General features: G+C 40.3%; 1 protein-coding gene across 1 annotated transcript in view; it reads left to right on the top strand.

Moving 5' to 3' along the window:
• Positions 1–23,648, top strand: part of ANKFN1 (ankyrin repeat and fibronectin type III domain containing 1) — a gene marked incomplete at its 3' end in the record, with an annotated part of 415,223 nt that overhangs the window by 373,663 nt on the left and 17,912 nt on the right. The window contains exons 15-18 of the mRNA XM_080712607.1: positions 55–221; positions 2,922–3,072; positions 4,573–4,741; positions 15,469–15,635. Of these exons, the coding sequence (XP_080568733.1) occupies positions 55–221; positions 2,922–3,072; positions 4,573–4,741; positions 15,469–15,635 (654 nt within the window). The remainder of the gene's footprint in view (positions 1–54; positions 222–2,921; positions 3,073–4,572; positions 4,742–15,468; positions 15,636–23,648) is intronic.

Below are 23,648 nucleotides of genomic sequence, written 5' to 3'. Positions count from 1 at the left end.
GAAAAGGTTTTGAGATGGACATTCAGTGTGATTTTGTTTTGTTTCACCCTACAGGATATCCTCTCTTATCACAAAAGGAGTCATCAGCGTCTCTCTCCTGGATTATATCTAGGCTACCTGAAGCTATGTAGCTCTGTGGATCAGATCAAAGTTCTTGTAACCCAAAAACTGCCCAATATTCTCTGCCATGTGAGGATTCGCGAGAACAATAACATTTCCAAGTAAGTGGTAGAGAGTTGGGATTTCCCTTGAGATAAAACAACGGCTTGAGTGACTAATACAAAGTGTCCAAAGGAAGGTGAACTGTGACTCACCAGAGTGGTCTCTACAGTGCAATGTCCCATAGCACACCAGAGCAGTGGCAGACCTGAAGTTGAGCCCTGGGTGAAGGAGGGCTTTATGGTGCCAGTTAGGCACAAGTGAACCCATTACAAGGAAATACTGTCCTTTCACTTTGACCTCTGTGTGATTCATGGTACAATCACTGATGCTCAACTGTTTCATGAAAAGATTACCTTTTCTTTCCCCATTACCATTTCCAATATCTTTTCTTATTTACATCTAAAAGCCTTATGCTTTCTCTTTGTTTTTTTAATATCACCTATGTGAACGAGACCTGGTAGAGCTACTGATTCTCCTAAATCTTAAAGGCCTCCCCAACCCCCAATCTTCATTCTCCCTACTTCTAACCCTCAGAGCCTGGGGACCTTATATGTTTCCTAAACCCCTTATAGTTCTCTAGAAAAAAAAAAAATAACTAGACCTGGGCTTCTGGAAATTTTCTCTATGGATATTTGGCAAATCATCCTGTTAGCTTTGGGAAGGTTGCCCGATCTTGCTAATCTACCTCAACCTTATAACTAACCCTAATAGCAGGCCTCTGAAAGTCTGCTAGAATGAACTGAATTGTGCTCAACATGAAAAAATATATAATAAAAGAAAAAAATCCCCATATTTGCTTCGAAGAATGCAAACCAGATCCTCAAATTCTAGTTATACCTATGGATTTGCTTAACCAAAGAAGACTAATTTGGTCATTTAAAATCTCATCCCTAATGTAGCAAGACTTTATCAACAATGATGTCTTGCCAGGTGTACTATTTAACCATTACTTGGTGACAGTGGAGGAGACGATGATGATGATGATGATGATGATGATGATGATGATGATGATGATAGATGATGATCTCTTTGAAGAACTCACTGACCACCATAGTCTCTCCTTTCACTTATCAACTACACCTGGACTTTAAGTGTGCCATCTGGTGGTCACTTTGACAATCAACATTAGTTATCTTTGAAGACTTTCCAAAAGGTTGAAATGGTTGGCCATGGTCCTTTTCATCCATTTCTAGATCTGTTTCCAGGACTTAAACTCTCTTTTTTACCAATGTTCATTTGTACAAAATATTTCAGTAGCTATCACACGTCCAGTTCCATCTCCCCCATCCTCGGAGCCTAAAATGGTTAATTAGGGGTAGGCGTTTCATAGTATTCTAACTGGTAGCTTATTTTCCAATTTGATTATAGGCCCTAATTTAGCAATGCAGTCCCTTTAGGTTTTGTGTATTATTATGCTAGTCATAAATGATTCCTTTAGTTCAGTATCAGTGATGGGGGAAAAAGAAATCATTCCCAAGCAGGTTTTCAAAGATTTCAATTCTTTGTAAGGCCAAAAGTATGTCCAGATTGCATAAGAACTTAATTTTTATGTGCTTCTTTTATTGGGACAAAGGAGAGATTTTTCCATAGTCTTGTCCAGTAAGAGGCTTGACATGAAACAGATATCTTGAAAACAGAAACTTTGCTAAGAGGGTACTTAGTTTAAAAGAAATGGTGTCTGTTTATTTGTTTTTGATAAAGAGCGCATGCGCATTGGACTTGGTTTTCTGACCCACAGATTGAAGCCCACACTGGTATGGCCTTTTTTTTTTTTTTTTTTTTTTTTTTGGTATGGCCTTTTGAGGGGAGTCCTAAAAGGATTTTCACAGGGTAGGAACACACGTCAATGCCTCCTCTCTCTCCATCCTGGAGAAGAGAGCTTTCCTCTCTAGCTTGCTCTTGAGAGCACACTGCTGTTCCCTGCAGAGTCCCAATGAAAAACTGGGCCAAGCAAATGTGTTTAGAGACTCTTGCTAAAATACCTGTGCGAACAACGCTTCCCCCAGAAGCACTGACCTTGGTCTTTTTGAGCTCCTGAAGAGCAACCTTTGGAGAACACCCCAGATGTGCTTTCCTCCCACTGCCGTTCTTTCCCTTTCCCTTCCACGTGACATTTGGAAAAGTTCATTAGGAAAGACTACAACACATGCAGCATGAATTCATAGACAACTGGTCTGTGAGGAAGATAGAAGCTGTGGTGTGTGTCCTCTGGGTCCTTTATTGGAATTTTCTGGCAGTCCTATTTGTGATTCTCCTCAAGCTTTTGGAAGGAGGAAGAATTCAAAATAACTCTCTCCCCCTCCACCATTACAATGGGCCAGGGCTGAAATGTTTCATGTGGTTTGTTGCCTGAGTTGGACCAGAGTCCTGTGGTTACCCAACTGCAGAATTAACCAGCAGATGCCCCTGTGGTAAAATGTAGGATCTGAAGACTTACAGAGGATCTGCAGGGGAAGAGGACAGTCAGGTAAGTATTGCAGAATATTTGAAGAATAATAATTTCAACCTCATAAATGGATTCAAACCAATTAGACTTGTGTCCTGAGGTGTATATAGTTTGATAAGTGAATTAAGCTTAAACTAGAAAGAACTCATTGTAAACTCCATTTGGGTGGCAAAAAAAAAAAAAAATCCGAATGTCATAAACTGTATTGAGTTTTAACCACCAAGAACTGGGTATCCGGGTTCTGGAAGGAAAGTTCTAAGCCGTATTCTGAACTTTTGTTATATTTCTGATTTTAACTTGACTCAACATGCAGAGAGGAGTGGGAATGGATCCAAAGGCTTTCTGGCTCTGAATCTATGGAAAGTGTGGATCACACTTCTGACTGCCCCATGCGATTGTTCTTCTACGAGCTCCAGATGGCAGTGAAAGCTCTCCTTAAGCAGATCAATAGACCTCTGCACCAGGTACTAGACTTTACCATTTTTATCTTCTTTTTATGGCTCATGGAAACTTCACTGTAGCATAAAACTTACTCAAGAGGCATATGTGCATGTTTATTTTCATTTATTTAAATACCACTTTGCATGTATGTGCACGTTTTGGACTTAAGGCCTACAGGCGCACACAGGCTGCACTTCGGCTCCTTTCCCCAGCTCCTGTGTCAGCTTCTTCTAAGTTTTCCAGACTCCACTGAATGATGGTCTGGTCAAACCAGGAGAAATTGTCATCTACCTTGAAAAACACCAAGGCTCAGCCTCCAGGTAGCATGAAGCAACAAAAGTACATACATGCATGCATGTATAAGCAAACAAGGGTGAAGCTGGATGCACAAATGATTTCTCTAAGAACAGAAGAATAGTAGTAGAATCTACAGCAACAGCCAAACTATGTCATGATATATATGCACAAACGGAAAATTTGCTGTCAAAATGATTGTTTTGGCTAAATCAGAATGTACACATCTAACCTCCCCAAATAAGCAACTTCAAGAAAAACTGTTGACATAGAAGAGAATAGTAGAAGTTTGTTAGGTTCTGTCTAATAATTTAACATTATGTAGCATTAGGCTGATTTTTTTTTTACTTTTTGCCTATGTTCGCCATTCTTGCCCCTCTTTCCAAAACATAGACACACACAAACACAATCAAAAGTCTCTCTTAAGACCATTAAGAGGAGTGACTGGCTCTCTTTGAATAAGACAGAGGACCCTATGGAGGCAGGGTGTGCTTCTGCTAGAGTACAACTCTGATTTTCTGTCAATACTGCACAGCCAGTCTAAATCAGCCAAAACTGATGAGAACTAAATTGCAAGAGATACCATACCATTAGAGAAACAGCTGGGTTATTCCAGGGGTGGCTATGTGCTCACAAGGAGAAAAAAAAAAAAACAGCTCTACAGCTCTACTTGTGACAGTAGATACTGTTAAAGGGTTTCTTGGACTTAGCAGGTTTGAAGCAGCTCATATTTCATTGGTGACTCTCAGGCTACATATACATGTTGGGAGAAGGCTGCCTAACTGCCTAACAGTGCATACAACTTTTTCTTTTTTCTTTTTTTTTTTTTTTTTTTTGTTACTTGTAAAATTTTCTCAGTCCTTGGCCAGAAACTACATTTTTCCCCCTTAACCAACTTAAATTGAAACTAGTGGATTTTTAATTCAATCCATTTTTGTTGCTTCATGTAATTATATTCATCGTTTTGAAAAGCCCACAGAATGCAATCATTTTCTGCTTTTATAAGAAGCATAAATGTTGTTTTCAGAGTTTATGTGGAACGTTACTGCCTTAAATCTTGATTTTATATAGCATTATTAAATGGGCTGAACCCTAATATTTATGTTGTATAAAAATTCCAAGCTTGAAGTCGTGTAATTTTGTTAGATGTTTTATGCCAGTTTGGTGTTGTTTATGTAAGTGCCATGTTGTAACTCTCCTATTTTCCCTCCGCGCGTGTCCCTCTGCAGGCAAGGAACTTCCGCCTCTACACACAGGAGGTGTTGGAAATGGGTCACAATGTGTCCTTTCTTCTCCTGCTCCCTGCCTCAGACGACGTCTGTACAGCCCCAGGACAGAATAATCCTTACACCCCACACTCAGGGTTTCTTAACCTCCCTCTTCAGATGTTTGAACTTGGTATAGTAGCTTGTTTCACCTAGAAATATTAACCCAGCCTCCTTATAATAAAATCACAAAGTTATATCTGTTCCCCCTTGTCCCAGTGGAGGGTCAATAAATCACATGATGGCTTTGGCAACAACCCTTCCTAGAACTGTGTACAAGTCTGAGAAAAAGCAAAGCTCCAAGACTATGTGTCTGAGCAATAATTATTGAAACCTAGTTAAGGCCCATTGGAGAGGAAGGAATGCTAAACAGAAAGCACAGTTATCAGGCTGTACTTATTGCCTCTCCTGTGCTTTCTTAACATATAAATTACAAGAATGATGTTTTTATGAAAAGCACTGCCCCTTCTCTTCCCCAATCCCACCCCACATCTTCAACTGGGAAAAATAATAATGAAATTAAAACGTAGAGTTTTTATCACTTTGGAGGGAAAAAGAAAGCCCATGACCATAAGTAGTGCTGATTGATTAAAAGGGCTTTAATATTAAATTGCCTCTAAATTCATGACAGACCATTGGAGAAATGCACAGGGTCTCCCAGGATGTAATATTATGTTTTGAATGTGGGGGTCTAAGGCTGGAAGATCTTGTCCTGACTTTTAAAACTAAGTAGCCTGGGCTCCAGTCTCTCTGTTTTTGCAGAGACCCCTGCTGCCCACTGAGAATGTGAATAGGGAGGCTTTGTCTCCTTTCCCATGCTTTATCATGTAACAGGCCAATAAGAAGCAATTAGAAAGGATTTCATCAATTCAAATGAACTGTAGAGTGTGGGAGGCTAGTGACTGTGTGGGTAGAATGGAGGCAGACTCTCTTTGGACTGCTTCCTAGCCACCAGATTTAGAAGCAGACAAGGCAGCTGTCTGATACCTCATTTTGAGACCTGGACATCTGAATCTGAATCCCTTTAAGATAAACTGCTGAAGCCTCCCAGTTTCCATTGCTCTAAGCAGTTCAGACACACAAAAGGTGATGAGCGGCAACCGTTATTTTCCAGAGGAGAGTTCTTAAGAAAAGCTCTAATCAGACTTGTAGATGGTATAACAGTGTCTGTTCCCTACTGTCTGACACTGGCAATCGCTTAACCTTTCTGCACCTTTTCTGTGTCACATAATTAATAACATCGGCCATACCACTCCCCAAAGACCTGGGTGTGGCTGTGACCATTTAACAAGATCTCCAGCCAAAGAACATTATTAGTCCATGTTATAATGGCATTGCTGTTAAGAAATATAGCTTGGGGTAAGATATTCCATTTCAAGTCAATAAATATCTATTGGGTGCCTACTGCGGAGACCTAGAGATGAGTAAGACAAGACCTCTGCCACTAGTAGGAATAATGTAAGAATATAAACTACCATAAGATTATAAATTATTTTATAATATAAATTATCATAGGATGTGCCAGGAGTCACATATATTAAGTGATATTGAACAAGGAGAGGACCTTTTCTCAAAGAACGTATCAGAAAACCTTCATGAAGGAATGTCTATTTGATGTGAGTGTTAAAGGAGGACAGGATGTTAATAGACATGAATCAAAAGAAAAGCTTTCTTGTCACGGGGAGAAGAATGAGCAAAGACACAAGAGCAGAAAAACTCAAAAAGGATCAGAAAAAGTGAGTAGTCAGGCCTGTTTGGTTAGATCAGAAAAATGGGAGGAAATGTCATCACTCAATGGACAAGGTGCGGCTACAACTCTTGAGAGCCAGTATGGGCAACTTGTTTTAAGACAGATTAAAAGGTTCAAACAAGAAATGGGAAAAAGAACCAAATACAGATATGAGAAACACTGGGAGCAACCAGCAAGAGTGGGCAACTGTTGGAATGAGGAAGGAGAAGTCTGAAGAACACCCTTGTGATTTTTAGCCCCAGTGACTATGAGGATATTACAGCCTTTACCAGAAATATGAAAGTCAGGGAGAAAAGTGGTTTGGGAGATAAAAGTGGTGCTGTTAGCTTTGAATATGTTAAGTATGAAGGTGCTAAGTCAACATCTAAGCAGATGCATCCCACTGGTGAGAGAAAGGCAGGAGAGAAGATTGGGTGCTAAAACACAGAAAGTTAGCTAATGTCTACTAATAACAGATTAAAGCCATAAAAGTGAAAGATTTCTGTGAGATAATTGACAGAGAAAAGAACTAAGAAAAACTCTTCACTGGAGAGCTAACCAGTATTCCATCCTGTGTAAAACAGTTATTGCTGTTCCCTGATTACAAGCAAAAACACAAATTTGTCTCCCCATGCCTTAATGGCTTTGATGGGGACAGTCAGCAATGGTATCGATCATAATGGGATATGACTCGTGAGGCCCTAGAGGTCCCAAGCATGAGTGAGTCTCCCCTGCTTTCTCTGAGCCTCATATATTCTTCTTGGGAAACACTTTCTCTGTTCCTCCGCTGTGACTCTCCACTCTGCAGGGTGGTGAACTCTATCAGCATCCATTTTTTTCTCCATTCATTTTTTCATTAATTCATTCAATATGTTATTATTAAATAGGAGACTGAGGAAGAATAAATGCAAGTTCAAGGCCAGCCTGGGCAACCTAGCAAGATCTTTCTCGTCTCAAAATAAAATTAAAAGGGCTGGGGTATAGTACAACGGTAGAGCGCTGGCCTAGCACATGCAAGGCCCTGGGTTCAACCCCCAGCACCCCCAAAGACCTTAGAGTAGAAATGTGTGTAGCCAAGTGACCAGTGTACCCAGCATGCAGTGAGCAAGAACAACAAAGACAGGAGACGAGATTCAAGAGGCCATGGAAACCAGACCATACAAGGCCTCATAGGCCAGGGCAAGGAATTCAGATAGCACTCTAAACATGCTGGGAATTTGGTGCAGGCTTGTGAGCAGTAGAATAATGGATTAAAGCTCTGCCAAAAAATCCAGTGGAACCTCCCCACCCTCTCCCCAAAACTAAAAATGAAGAAAATAAAAGCTATCTTTGCTTAATCCAGTAGTTCCCAAAATCATTTGATCAGCACTGGAACGATTTTTGGCATAGTACCTATTAAAAACTCACCATACTAGGGATATGGTGCCCTAGAACAGTGCTTCTCAAATTTTAATGTGTATAAGAATCACCAGAGACTTTTTTCAAATACAGAATCCTAGAGCCCAACCCCAGTGGTTCTAAGTAGCTCTATGAAGGAGGTGAAAATGTATATTTCTTTTCTTTTGTGTGCTATGTGAGGTACTGAGGATTGAACACAGACACACTACCCTGAGCTATATCCCCAGCGCTTTTTCTTTTCTATTTTTCTTTGGGATTGAACCCAGGAGCACTCTACCTCTGAGACACATCCCTATCCCTTTTTTATGTTTTTACTTTGAAACAGTGTCTTGCTAAGTTGCTATTGGTCTAAGTTGCTGAGCCTGGGTAATAACCTTCATCCATCCTGTCTCAGCCTCCCAAGTATTGCAGATATGTACCACTATGTCTGGCTGAAAATGTGTCATTAGAAATGTATTTCTATTCAGCTCTCAGTTGATACTGCTGCCAAAATCTATGAACCACATTCTAGGACACAGAGAAAAATACAGAACTAGAAACATGGCCAACATAGTAATACAGTAGAATCTGCCTGTGTCTGCCTCCTTGATCTATCTTACCTCTTCTTATTGCTAAAAGTAATATAAGACCATTAGATGCTATCCATCATCTATGAAGAATAGGCCTAGATCTCATAGTGCCTAACTTTAAGATATTTCTTCCTAGAGTAAGAAATACTCTTATACTCTTGGTCCTCCCTTGCCATATTATGGGTAATTCACGTGACTAACGAGGACCATGTCAGTCTCCAGACAAAACCATTTGTTGGGCTTGGTTCCATTGACACACACAATTCTATTAGCCTCTTTTTAGGGCTCAGGGAAAAGTGTTGCCGATAGCTGGAGATTAATATACCCTCTAATACAATGTTTATTGTATTTCTGCACCACCAGAAACAACTTTAAAATATTATCTGGCTTAGTAAAAATTATAACAAACTCTCTTATCCCTAACCAAACAGTTTTCCAAGAGACAGATTACAATAGCTACTTCCTCTATTAGGCATCAGTCCACTAAACAAGTAATAACCACTTTTCTAGGCACTTTTAAGAACTTGCTAGAGTGGAACAAAGTTCCTCCAAGGAAAATTGCTAAGCGTTTTTCATTTGTTTTTCTTAAGCAGGGACTTCTATTCTCCATAGGTAGTTTCATCATAAAAGGCTGAGATACTCTAAGCATTTCTGAGAATGTTTTTGGAAATTCAGACATAACTCAGAAAAAACTTTAATAACAACATGGGAATTCTAATGAAACTTGAAAAGGTGTGAATTATGAGAATATGTAAATCATGACAGAAGAAAGAGTTGTACTATATTTCAGTTTGACTTGTGTAAGTCATCCCCAACCCCTTGAAAGGTTTGAGATTTGGCAAACTGACTGTGTTCCTGCCAGTGGCCTAAGTGAATCATAAATAACTTTCTAACCAGCTATGGAAAAAGGCCTCTGTGCCTACTCCAGCACTAAACAGATCTAGTGAGAACAAAATCAGAAAGGAGCCTAGCCCTCTGCTTCCTAAGGTAGAGACCATGGGGCAAGCCCTGGGCTGTTCCTTCTGAGGGTGACTTGTGGGGTTGAGAGGGACTGACCTATAGGAGGAGCTTGTGAGACCTGGAGGAGCTCAGCAGAGGCAAAGGGGTCCCATTTCACCAAAACTCCTCTTCCTCTCCCACAGCGCAGGGCTCATGCACCACTATCCCTTGGGCAAGAGCAGGATGGGACCCTTCTATAGTAAAAAGTGTGTGCCTGGGTTTATAAGCATCAGTATCTACACTGTTCCCAGGATAAAAGGAAAAAGTAGCACTGTGAGCCCTTAGAAACTCCAGCCAGTGATGTGGCCTCTTGAGGGTTTGCTTAGCCTGTACCAAGGAGGTCACCTTGCCCTGACCCTGTGGGCAATCACAATTAACAGCAAGCCTCTGATGAGAAAAGCTGATTTTTATAGATTTGTTTGGCTCTGTGATTCATGCTAATTAGACTAGAAAGACAATAAAACCTGGAGGACTTTTTAAAAAACAGTTTTAGTCTTGGTATATGTTGCATACTTCTGTATTTGGCTGCATCCTTCATTCAACAAATATGTACTGATCTTCTACTTTATATCTGGAAATTAGTGGGGCTGGGTGTAGACTTCATTAAGGCACAGTCTGTCCACTAGAGGCATAAAATCCAGTAGAGAATGCAGGCATCTATAGCAATAGTTGTCAAATGGTGAGAGCACTGCTGTAAGATATGGCTCTGTCAAAATTCAGAAGAAAAACACCAAACCCTTTTTTGCAGAGATAGCTGGATCAAGGAAAATTCAGAAAGTAAAAGGCAGAGCAGAAAAGAAAAATCTTTTTTTTTTTCTTTCTTTTTTTTTTTTTTTTTTTTTTTTTGCGGTACTGGGGATGGAACCCAGGGGCATTCTACCTCCAAGCTGTACCCAGCCCTATGTTTTAGTCTTTTTTTAATTTTTGAAACAGGGTCGCATCAAGTTACAAAGGGCCTCAGTAAGTAGCTGAGGCTGTCCGAGAACCATGATCCTCCTCCCGAATGCCAGGATTACAAGTATGCACCACCACACCCAGCTAGAAAAACCATTAAGCATAGGAAACAGCATGCTCAAAATCTTGGAGGCCTGGAAAAGTATCACCCAATTAGACAGATTCTTAACAGCTCATTGTGACAATGCTTAGGGCACGTGAAGAAGCTGAAAGTAGAAAAAGGTCAAAATCAGTAAGGACAAGGTACGTCATCCTGCAGAGGTGTGACTTTACCCTGTGGGCAATAGGGAGTGAGGAGGAGATTTTCAGGAAAGGGGTGGCATGGTCTTCTTGGGTACTATGGAGGACAGAACTGAAAGAAGCAAGGGAAGAGCAGAAGAGCTGAGACTAGAGTTGTTAAGGCAATTAAAGACTGTCTCACGGGTCCAGGTAGGCAATAAGAACCCAAACCAAGCAGCCACAGTGGGTGTAAAGAGAAGAAAGCCGAAATAAGAGGGATTTAGGAGTTAAAACCAATGAGACTCTGTGATTGATTTGATGTGGTTGAAGAGCAACATGGAGGAGCCAGAGAGTCTGAATAGGGTGCTGAGATGGATAATGTTGCCATCTACCCAAACAGGAAATATGAGGGAGGAACAGGTTTGGGGGAGGGGAGAGATGATGAGTTCGGTTTGACAAATGATGAGTTTCGAGGTGCCTGTGGGATATCCAGGCAATAAGCCTAATGGAATCCAGGCCACAGGCTTGCAAGAAATGGCATAGCCTCAACCTTCATTCCTAATGCCCATTTTTCATGATTTAGGACACCGTTCCTGTATTCCAACTGCCAACTCATTCACTACCAAGAATTTAGAGGGGCACCTTATGCCCAGGTTCTTTCTGACATTTTGGCAAAGAATCATCACATGAAAAAGACCCTATAATTTTAGCTCATCAATTCCTTGGCTTCCAAACTAGGCCACATGAACTAGACTGATTAGGAATATAGTGAGTTAGAGATTCTTAAGAAGAATATCCTAATGTCAATCCTGTCCTACTTTTTTTTTTTTTTTTTTTTTTTTTTTTGATCTACGGGGAATGGAACCCAGGGACATTGCACCTCCGAGGTACACTCCCAGTCCTATTTTTTTAATCTTTTTATTTTTTGAAACACTGAGTTGTGAAGGGTCTCACTAAGTAGCTGAAGCTGTCCACCAACTGCTATCCCCTAGTCTCCGCCTTCCAAATGCTGGGATTACAAGCATGTGCCACCATGCCTGGCCTCTGTCTAATATTCTAATCATGAAATGTCTCCTACTTCCTGGGGGCGGAGGGAAGCAGTGGTTGGGAACATTTATTTAATTTGGTAAGTGCATGCGCTATGTTGGGTGCTTTATAGAGATCGTATTATTTAATCCAAGGTAGGCACTATTATTCCTGTCTTAGAAAGGACACTGAGGTTCCTAGAGGTGACCTGCCCACCACTGCACAGCTAATGAGTAGCTACACTATGATTCGAACCCAGGCCCGTGTGGTATCTAAGCCAATGCACTTTCCACTCTCCTATCCTGTTTGCATTCATGTTAACCATATTTCAGTCTGCTGCTGACTTACATATAAGAAAACACAACACTGCGGGAAATTAGTCCTAGTTTGTGAGTTACTAAGAAATCATGTGGCCCAAATAATGACATTATTGTAGCCTTATACCATCTTGTCTTTAAAATGCATGTGATTCACATTTTTTCAAAAAATTAGAAGCTTCCAGTCTATCCTCCCCTCCCTCAGTGATGGCTACCAAATGTATCATTGCTAAACCACAAAAGACTATGTTAAAGTAACATTTGCTAAAGTGACATTAAAGGCTCTGGATGAAAACCACTGGAGAGGGAAACGGAAGCTATGCAGCTGAAACTTGCTCATAACTCACTTGTGGTGCGCGGCGTGGACGCGTGGGGGCCACGAGACCACCCACCGATCCACTGCCTCTACTGCAAAGGCACAACAGGAGAAAGCTGTGAACACCCTGGCTTCTGAGAATCCACATGGGACTGATAGTGTCCCTTTAAAGAAACTATTTGTGTTTTTCTATAGTCGATTTTCCTCAGTCATATTTTATAAAGAGGAAAATTTTCGATTTTTTAAAAATACAACTTGGTTTGGAAAAACAGGCTGTGGGACACTACACTCTCATCACTCTCCAGGCAAGAGAGGATATCTGTCAAGTGTTAAAAGGATAAAATCCCTCCCTGAAAGGCATAAAGACACATTCAAGGAGCTGCAAGGGTCAAGTGTAAGCTACGAGGTAATGGTGACTCCTTCCTCTGGGGCTGCCTGCCTTCCTCAGAACTGAAATATACCTTTCAAAACAAGAAACACAGCACAGAGAGAGAAATGAGAACAGAGGGAACAAGGAGGCGTCAGGAACAGGTTCTGCCCTTAGTAGATCAGCCTATACATTCAGTTCTTATTCATTCAGTCAGTAAACATAACTGAGAAGCTACAATAATCCAGGTATTGAGGAAAAAAATTAATAGGAGACACAGCCCCTAACCTCAAAGAAATCAATTTGACCTCAAAGTCTAATACCAAAGCAATCACGGACACACGTATTTTGAATGTAGTAGGGTGTGTCACTATACATTAAGAAAAAAAGAGTGCTCTAGGAACATAACAGAGGAAGAAATCAGCTCTTCCTGGAAGTGAGGAGAGGTCAGTGTAAACCTTCCAGGGAAGACATGCCACCAAGTCTTTAAGTATCAGCAGGAGACCAGATGACATTGGTGGGGCTGGGTAGTTGAAGCTAGGGAAAAACATGCTGAAAAGTATAAAAGGATTGTAACAAGTTCAGTCTGACCAAAGGTTGGGATTGAGACAGACCAGGGGTAGAAGAAAGTGGTTATATTTAAAAAAAAAAAAAAACCAGAATTGGCCAGGAATGGTGGTGCATGCTTGTAGTCTCAGCACTTGGGAGGCTGAGACAGGAGGATCTTGGTTCCCAACCAGCCTCAGCTACTTAGTGATGCCCTCCACAACTTAGTGAGACCCTGTTTCAAAGTAAATAATAAAAAATAGGGCTGGGGTGTAGCTTGGAGGTAGAATGCCCCTGGATTCACTCCCCAGTACCACAAAAAAAAACCTAAAAAATAAAGATAAATAAAAAATAGTATTGATGATATATTCAAGTCCTTTGGATTTCATCTTGGGGTCAAGGACTCTGTAGAGACTTAAGGGAGGAAATGCATGAGAATATCATTTGGGAAAAGTATAATCATTAGTCATTTACTGAAAGGGCACGTAGAATCAGGAAGTGCTAAAAAGAGTAGAAACACAGGAAGAAAGGATCTGACACCAGAGAGTAAAACCAGCCCCAGGTCAGAGACTCCTGTACTGTGAACACATCCCTGAAATGGCTACAGCTGTCGTGCGGATGAACCACTGAAATCCTCACCCCATTCTTTTCTTCCACTTCATATGAGAAATGATGAACACTCCGGGTGACCCTTGCACTTCCCCAAAGGAGACCCTAAGAGGAAGCCAAGCGAGGAAGTAGGCAGTGGTAAGATGGGACTGTAAGGTCCACAGGAAGCCCTCGATATGTGGAGCAGTAGATCTTCCTCACTGAGGTGTTGAGATGACCAGATCCTCCATTCTGAGGTATTACAGTTTAGCTTCATTTAGATGGCCAGATCTCAGTTTTGGAAACTAATAGCAAAATGGCACAGTGTTAGTAATTATATGTTCCTTCTAGAATCCCTCCCCCAAGAAGCCATGGTAACAGACATGTTGAGGTAAAATGGCCTTTTTTCCAGAGCAAATAACATACTGGTAAAGTCAGAGATACACAAAATAAATGAGGTTCTTGGAGAATGAGTCTTCAAATTCAACAATAAGCCAGGAAGAGACTATGCCAGTGTGAATCAGGATGTTTTTCTCATCCTATTGGAATCTTAAGTTATAGTCTATGACCTGAGCTGATTAGAAATCTAGAAAATCTGATCACCTCCACTGCCTATGTTAGGCTCAGTCCTACCCTCCTCTCTCCCTTCTGAAAAAGGACAAATCATGGAGCTCAAGATTAGATTCTTTCCTGTGGTCTCTGTCTCACGATCTTTTAAGATCACCAACTAAGATGGCTAAGTATGCTGAGGACAAAAATGGTGTGTCCAGGAATGGAGAGGTAGAGGACCATGGAAGTCCATATGATAGGCCCTTGTGGAAATTTCCCAGCCAGGTAAAAGAAATCTCAAGAAGGGTACATCTTAGCCGAGCATGGTGGCACACACTTATAATCCCCGAGCTTGGGAGGCTGAGACAGGAGGATCGCACAGGTTGGAAGCCAACCTCAGCTACTTAGTGAGGCTCTCAGCAACTTAGTGAGACTCTGTTTCCAAACAAAATATAAAATAGGTCTGGGAGTATAGCCTGGAGGTAGAAAGGTACCCCCAGTACCACCAAAAAAAAATAATAATAAAAAGTACATCTTGTATTTTCTGGGGATTCTGGCCTTGGAAAGGAACAATAAGATACATAAATTACATAAATAGGAAATCAGATGTGAAAAATTAAAGCTAGGTTTCAAACTCCTACTTGGCTTTGTTTTTTCTTTAAAGTGATAAGCAAGCTGATTTTCCTAGGGTGTGTGTGTGTGTGTGTGTGTGTGTGTGTGTGTGTATACTTATGTGAACCAGAAAAATTCACATAAGTGGATTTAAGATATGCACACACCACACAAACACACACATAGTCATGTGTGGCTTAACAACAGGGATCAGGGATACATTCTGAAAACTGTGATTTTGTTTATACAAACATCATGTAGTGTACTTACACCAATTAAGATGTCTATGACATCAGTAGATGACATAATTCTATTCAACCGCCACTGTATAAGTGGCCTGAGGTTGGCTAAAACATCACTATGTGGCACATGACTATATATGAAACAAAATGCCCCAACTTTAGGGAAAAGTCCACATAAACTGAAGCTTGAGCCAGCCCCACTTCCCCACACCTTACTAGGAGTTGGTAAACCTCAAAGGGAATAAATACCATCTGAATGAAGCCAGACAACTGGCCCCTTAAAGGCACATTTATAATTTATTTATGGCTTAATATTTTCAACTGATAGGATTAATCATGTTTTCATTCAACTAGTTTTCTCTGAGGTATAAATTTCTCTATTTTGTTACTAGATCTTAACATGTTTTATTTTTCTTGTCCATTTTCCAGTTCATTTTTGCAGCTACAGGGAGAAATTTATTAGTCTGTATTGCCGCCTTTCTGCTGTGGTGGAGCTAGACGCCCTGAATACCCAGCAATCCCTGCGGGAAGCCATCTCAGATAGCGAGGTGGCAGCTGCTAAACAAAGACACCAGCAGGTTTTGGATTTTACTCAGGTAAGAGTCTTTTGCTGTTTTGTTTTTCTTCTCATGTAACAGGCAAGGTGGAAGGGGTAAAGACCGGGCAATCTTGGATAATCTGGACCAACTCAAAGAACCCATGTGCAAGCAGCCAATTGATTTGGTTAAGATGTGGAGCATGTCTGTAATCCCAGTACTTGGGAGGCCAAAAGAGGAGGATCACAGATTCCAGGCTAGCCTTAGCAACTTAGTGAGACCCTTAGCAACTTAGTGAGACACTATTTCAAAATAAAAAAATAACTGCCTGGCGTGATGGTGCACACTTGTAATCCCCATGCTTGGGAGGCGGAGACAGGAGGATTCTGCAGGTTCGAAGCCAGCTGTGCTGGCTTAGGAGACCCTGTTTCCAAAAATAAAAAAGTATAAAATAGGTCTGGGAGTGTAACCCAGAGGTAGAAGGGCTTCCAGAAACCCCAGTACCACCAAATAAATAAATAAATAAATAAATAAATATAAAAAATAAAAACGAGTAGGGGTATAGCTCAGAGGCTAGAATGGCCCTGGGTTCTATTCCCCATACAAAATAAATTAAATTAAATGTGGAGGTTAGGGAGACGTGAGTTTTCAAACAAAGGCTTAAGAAAAAGTTACCAATAAATTACATTCTTCATATGAACTATATCAGCTACCATTGTAGTAATAGTAGCTTTTCATACTATAGAAAAAAATCACTCCCAGAAAAATAATGATCAGAAAATTATTCTTATGTAGTAGCCTACTGATAAGTCCAACAGAAAGAAAATTTGAATTAATTTACTCACTATCTCAGGGAAAAAGAAAATGATCCATCAGTGTATGTTAAATTATATCCAGGTACACCTAACATTCCTTGAGTTTTGGACTTCTCAGTGGCAGAGTTAACACTTTAACGTGTAGCTAGTGAGATGAGAAAATGTGTTTCCTGTCCACGTACTTGTCTGAAAGACAGTATGGTGGCACCCCGGGGTCTTATAAAAAGGATACTAACTAGCACTCAAGAGAATTTGGACTTAGCCTCGCATTGCCTTAGCTAACTCTTATATCTTTCTAAGCTAAATCTTAAATCTCTCTACCCATCAGTTACCCAATCCACAAAATGCGTATATAAGCAATGTTTATTAAGTTTAATTTGATAAACAGTAATTAAATAGTAATAGTGTCAGGCACTGTATGAGAGAAAAACAGACATGGCTCCTGACCTTAAGGAGATGTGTGTACATAGTATTTGTAAAATGCACTGCAAACATTTGTTCTGATTGGTCCTGCTACTAAATAATATGCATGTCTCTCCTGGATTAAAAGAGAAGATTAAAAGTTGGGAAACCACAGCTGGGTGTGGTGGCGCACGCTTGTAATCCCCGCGCTTGGAAGGCAGAGACAGATGCATCACTCAGGTTCGAAGCCAGCCATGCTGGTTTAAGAGACCCTGTTTCCAAATAAAAAGAAATATAAAATAGGTCTGGGAGTGTAGCCCGGAAGTAGAAGGGTTCCCAGGAATCCCAGTACCACCAAAAAATAAGTTGGGAAACCAGCTGGGTAAGGTGTACACACCTGTAGCCCCAGAACTTGGAAAGCAGAGACAAAATTAAGAAAAAATTAAATTAAGAAAAAATTAGGAAAAAAAGAACTGAGGGCTGAGGGTATAGCTTGAAGGTAGAATGTCCCAACGTTTGATCCCCAGTTCATCTCATCATCTCCAAGTGTTTCATTTTCTCATGTGTAAAATGAAAGGACTGGACTACAGGATTTCTAAGGGCCTAGTGGGCTCCAATGTTTTATAATCTAACAATAGAAGTGTTGGTAGAGAGACACTTCTCTCGCCTCTAGCCATGCCTCATATCGGGTATCTGCTTATTCCAGTAGGGCCCCTCTGAGTCCAACCAACATGTTCATCCAATGAGGCCAACCTTCTTCTGTCACAGACCTCACCTCTCCCAGAGTTCCTGGCTCCACTATCGCTGCCCTCAATCTTCTCTTAATTATGAGCCTATAGCTCCACTGTCTTTTCTCTTCCCTTTTCATTATACCAATAAGTGGGCTGGGCTAGGCCAGGCCAGGAATTTTTCAAAGTTCTTGCCTATTCTAGGGTCTTCTAGAGCAGGTAACTTAAGATTCCCTCTACATTCTTCCCTTCTAGCTAGCCAGGTTCATATTGACCTTGGATAGAAGCCAATTATCAAAGCGTTCAAAAAATATCTTCTTAGACAGAAACAAGACCATCCACTGCACCTACAGCCTTCAATGTACAAACTTAACCCACCAACATGAAGAACTTCATTGAGTATATAACTCAGTATCATCTCTCCCTTATCTATGTTGACTTTTCAGTCTATCTCTCGATGAAAACCAGCTGCAACCACTTATCCATTGGTGTTCATAGCTCAGCCCACTACACACTATATACAAGAGAGCATTTGTATGACTCCAGAGCTAAAATAATGTCGATGTTCCTACACAAACCAAACATCATAAAGAGCAAGGGACTCTGTATAATAGAGTTAGGAAAAGAAGCCAAGGAGGGAGGGAAAAAAAGAAGAGAAAGAGAGAAAAGGAGATAAGAGGGGAGAGGAGAGGAGAAAGAGCAATGTCAAAGTGTGGAGAACTGGAGCTGAAGCTTGGCATATTTTGAGTTGCTAAAGCCTAAAGGGCAATTAGACCATAATTTATATGCTGTAATGCTTCAAATGCTCCTAAGCTGTAATAGAAACACAGCTCATTAAATATAGCCAATCTATCATCCCCTCAAGCACCTTGTAGCTATACTGTGAGAAAACCAATCGCCTTTACATTTTAATAAAAATATTATCTTGCCTGAGTACAGAGAAATGGACCTAATTTATGGGATGAAACTGAAAATTTTAAAGAGCAGGGTAAGAAATGGATGCAGACCTTTTAATCAACAAGCCTAGGGAGTTTGTGAGCTTTCTTTTTCAAAATGTGTCAGCAAGTCTTTAGAGGCTGAATTTGGACCTTAAAATCAAGGGGGATTATGTTGTCAGTTACTTTTAGATCAACAGTATAAGGTAAAATGGGTGAAAATTATACTCTTTTGGAGCTACTTAGCTAAGTTAAACTCAATCCACAGGCTTCTGTACCCATGGGGTTTTTATTTTTCTTCAATTATAACTGTTCCACCTGATCACGCAGAAAAACTAAAAAGTAAACACTGCTTCTAGACATTCTTTTTTAAAATTTCTATACTAACTCTACTCATCCTCAGCAATAAGCTGGGACAATCTTATCTAAAGAGAATAGGTAGGTTGTTATTAATAATTATATTAATTTCCTAAGGCTTCTATTACAGATTATCACAAACTAGGTGTCCTAAAACAACAGAGATGCAGTCTCTCACAGTTCTGGTGATCGAAGTTTGAAAATAACACGTGGGGCCAGGCGTGGTGGCGCACGCTTGTAATCCCCACGCTTGGGAGGCAGAGACAGGAGGATCGCGCAGGTTCGAAGCCAGCCACACTGGCTTAGGAGACCCTGTTTTCAAAAATAAAATAGGTCTGGGAGTGTAGCCCGGAGATAGACGAGCTTCCAGGAACCCCAGTACCACCAAAAAAAAAAAAAAAAAAGAAAGAAAGAAAAGAAGAGAAAAAGAAAAGAAAAGAAAATAACATGTGGGTAGAACAGAATTCCTGTGGGCACTCTAGGGAAAAACCCGTGTGTGACCTCTGCCAGCTTTGTGGCTGTGGGTGTCCTTTACTCCTGGCCACATCACTCTGACCTGCTTCTGTGCTCACACTGTCCTCCTCTCTTATGTCTCCCGAATCTTCCTGTCTCACTTATTGGAACTTGGGCCCACCTAGATAACCCAAGATAAACTCCTCTCAAAATCCCTAACTTAAACTTGTCTTCTGCCACATGTTTACTGTTTTATCATATAGGTGATATACATAAGTTCTGAGTATGAGGATGTAGACATATCTTTTAGGGGTCCACATTCAGCCTACAATACTCAGAATTGTCATGACAACTAAAAACGTTATAATAACACATAATTTGTAAAGTGCACTCATCCACACTATGTTAAGATTTTTTTGTTGTTGTTAAATAAATTTTTATTGGTGCATTGTAGTCATACATCTTAATGGGATAAAAAAAAACTTGCAGAGATATACACTCACACACATCACCCAATCAGCCCCTATCCAATCCCTAACCCTTCCCTCCCCCTCCCTCCTTCCCATGCTTGGTTTCCTGATTAACTTTGATATGTTTAGTTTTTTTCTTCCATATATGGTCAAGTTATTTTTGACAAGGTTTCTAAGAATATTTGGTGAAGGAAATAATAATCTTTTCACTAAATATTGTTGGAAAATAATAACTACATGAAAAAGAGTAAAATTGGGCCCTTACCTAACACCATATACAAATATTAACTCAAAATATATAAAAGACTTAAATGTAAATCTTAAGACTATAAAGTTTTAGAAGAAAACCAGGGTCATAAAACTTCACAACAATAAAATTGGCAGTGATTTCTTGGATATTATTCCAAAGGCACAGGCAACAGAAGAATAAACAAACAAACTTCATAAAAAATAGAAAAATATTATACATCCAAAGACAATGTAAACAGAATTAAAAGTTAGTGATAGAACTGGTTAAAATATTTCAAATGCTATATTTGAAGGTATATTAACATTCCAAATAGAAATCCTAAAAATTAGCAACAATAAAAGCAAACAATACAATTTAGAAATAGGTAAAATAATTTAGATAATGAATCTCCAAAGATTTTTATATGACCAATAAACACATGAATATCACTCATCATTATCATAATATAACTAATCATTAGGGAAATGCAAATAAAAACTACAGTGAAATACTACTTCACATTTGTTAGGATGGCTACTTAACATGAATTACCTTGCTCTATCCCTTTACCTTGAGTTTGTTACTCTCTTTACTTGTAAAGTGTGTTTCTTGTAAGCAGCAGATGGATGGATTCTGGTTTTTAATCCATTTTGCCATTTTATGTCCTTTTATTGGGGAATTGAGGCCATTTATATTCAGTGTGATTATTGAGAGATAACTTTTAATTCCTAACATGTTAAGATTTTCTTTCTGTTTGATATACTATGTATTCTTCTTTGCTTAGTTGTCTGATGGATGGAAAATCTTGTTTCTCTGGTTCTGGTGTGTATAATCTATTTCTTCTTTGTAGTTAATCTCTTTGAGTATTTTCTCCAGCGCTGGTTTTGAAGACATAAATTCCTTCAGTTTCTGTTTGTCATGGAAGCTTCTTATTCCCCATCTAATTTGATAGTTTTGCTGGGTAGGAAATTTTTGGCTGGAAGTTGTTTTCTTTCAGAGTTTGGAATATGTTACTCCATGCCCTTCTGGCTTTCATGACTTGGTTTGGGAAGTCTGGAGTGATTCTAATTGGTTTGCCTCTGAATGTCACTTGGCCTTTTGTTTTTGTTGCCTTTAAGAGTCTCTGCTTGGCTTCTACATTGGTCATTTTGACAATTATGTGGCATGGGGAACCTTTTCTCCGATCCTGTCTAAACGGAGTTCTGTAAGTTTCCTGGACATGTGTATTGACCTCTTGCTCTATGTTTGGAAATTTTTCTGCTATTATTTCTTTGAAGAGATTATTGATCCCTTTGGATTCACCTTCTTTTCCCTCCTCTATTCTGATTATTCTTAGGTTAGCTCTCTTAAAATGGGCCCATATTTCTTCAATGTCAGATTCCTGCTGTCTGATTTTTTTTCTAAGTTATAAATTATGCATTTTTTTTAGGAGTGATCATCTGCTAGGAGTGAGATTCTATTCTCCATGTGGTCTAATCGATTCTTTATAGTTTGAATTGATGCCTTTACTTCAGTGATTGCATCCTTTAATTCTTTTAGACTCTCTCTAAACTCTTTGAAAGTCCTGTTTTATTTCTACAGTTATATTCCTGATTTGATCTTCTGGAGATCTCTGAATTTCTGTGTTATCAGGTTCTGGTATTATGGAGTTATGGGCGTTCATTGGTCTGTTGTTGTTCCTCTTTCCCATGATTTCAGAAGTCTGTGCCTTCTCTGGGTTCTTCCCCAGATCACCATGACTTCATTTAGGGTGTTCTGGATCTCGAGTTTGTTGTAATCTCAGCCACCACTACTCCTTTACTGGGTTGTATTGTAAAGTCTCAGACCCAGGGAGTTAATCAAGGCTGCGCAAGACAGTGGGGATGCCAGCCTGCGTGTTTTCCCACGGGGAGCTGTGAGTAGGGTGTGGTATCTTTGCCACCACTACTCCTTCACTGGGTTGGACTGCAAAATCTCAGACCCAAGGAGATTATCAAAGCTGCGCGAGTCCCTGGGGGTGCAGTGCTGGGATTTCTCCCTTAGGGGCTGCAATTTCACTTACAGTTATTTTGCGCACTGATATGGAGCTGTCGCAGGTGTAGTGAACTTGCTGCCACTGCTGGCAATATGGCACCACTGCCACGCCCTCGGCCATGAGGCTGGTGTATTTCTTTTCTGGTTTTGAGCTCCATTCTGAGTCCCTGGAAGGTATGATGAGCTTGGCCACTGGGAGTTTTAGATGTTCTTTGCACTCAAACAACTGCTGAATTACACCCAAATGATCCGCAGCTGCTTACTTCAGCTCCTTGTTAACTTTCCTCTCTGGAGCCTGGTGCTGTGAGGCATGATGGCACCGATGCAGCTCCGCAATATGGGCTCGTTTCTTTTCTAGCTCTGGCTGTTCTTCTAGTCTTATTTTTCTCTGTCCCTTGCGTTTATATTTTTTAATTTCTCTGCTGATAGTGTTTTCTGGCTATGAAAAGCGCTTGATTTTGTGGCAACAGAAATTAAGTGTTAGCAGGACTCGTAAATGCTGTTTTTCTCGGTCGCCATCTTCCATCTTAACATCGTCTGTGTTAAGATTTACTCCTTTTCTTTACTTTTTTTTTTTTTTTTCAAAACTGGGGATTGAACCCAGGGACATTCTACCTCTGAGCTACATGGCTACATGCCCAGCCCTAGTTTTTTATTCTTTATTTTGAAACAGGATCTCACTAAATTTCAGATGGCCTCACTAAGTAGCTGAAGCTGGCCACAAACTGTAATCCTCCTGTTCTAGCCTCCCAAGTACTGGTATTATAAGCGTGAAGCACCACGCCCATCTGAGACTTCTCCTTATAATAATTCTTCGAGGGTAGATATCTAAAGAATTATGTAACCATTCATTCATTTACTGAACAATTGTTTTTTAATACCTACTCTACACAGTCTGAAGGCAAAAACACAGTCTCTGTCCACATCCATGAAAGGCATTCTACAAGCTGTCCACAATCACATTTAAAATAACTTTGAGGCCAGGCGTGGTGGCGCACGCTTGTAATTCCCGTGCTTGGGAAGCTGAGACAGGTGGATCGCACAGGTTTGAAGCCAGCTCCAGCTACTTAGTGAGGCTCTCAGCAACTTAGTGAGACCCTGCTTCCAAATAAAGTATAAAATAGGTCTGGAAGTATAACCCGGAAGTAGAAAAGCCACTGGGTTCCATCCCCAGTACCAAAAAATAAAAATAAATAAACAGTTGGACCCTTTGCTCCAGCTACATAAAAAAATAATAATAACTTTGAGGCAAGACTATACTGCATGAGGTAGACTCAATAAAAGTCCCAATAGCAACCATCTTATTAGAAGTTACCTGTCTCACCTGGGCCTCCCAATTTGGCTTTACCTCCTGAACTTCAGATTTTTCTCTTCCAAATTGCTTAGTGCCACCTCATGAGCTTGCCTACTGCTGAACTTCCTGACCACCTCACCACCTGCATCTCAATCTCATCACTGGCTCTTATTATTCTGCCAGGTCTGATAAACCTAGGAGAGATCAGAACCAGAAAGTAAGGGGAAATGGCTGTCCACCACACACTGACATTCCTCATACATTCTTGCTTGCCTGTCACTCTAGACATGGCAGACTGCATGTCATGATTTCAGGCTCTGCTCTGTGCCAGGAATACCAGGTTCTTTAAAAAGTAGATTTAAGTACAGATTGAAGAC

This window comes from Muscardinus avellanarius (genome assembly GCF_963383645.1).
Source record: "Muscardinus avellanarius genome assembly, chromosome: 16".
Taxonomy (NCBI): domain Eukaryota; kingdom Metazoa; phylum Chordata; class Mammalia; order Rodentia; family Gliridae; genus Muscardinus; species Muscardinus avellanarius.
The sequence above is the reverse complement of the archived record's forward strand: the minus strand, read 5'-3'. Positions and strand labels throughout refer to the sequence as shown.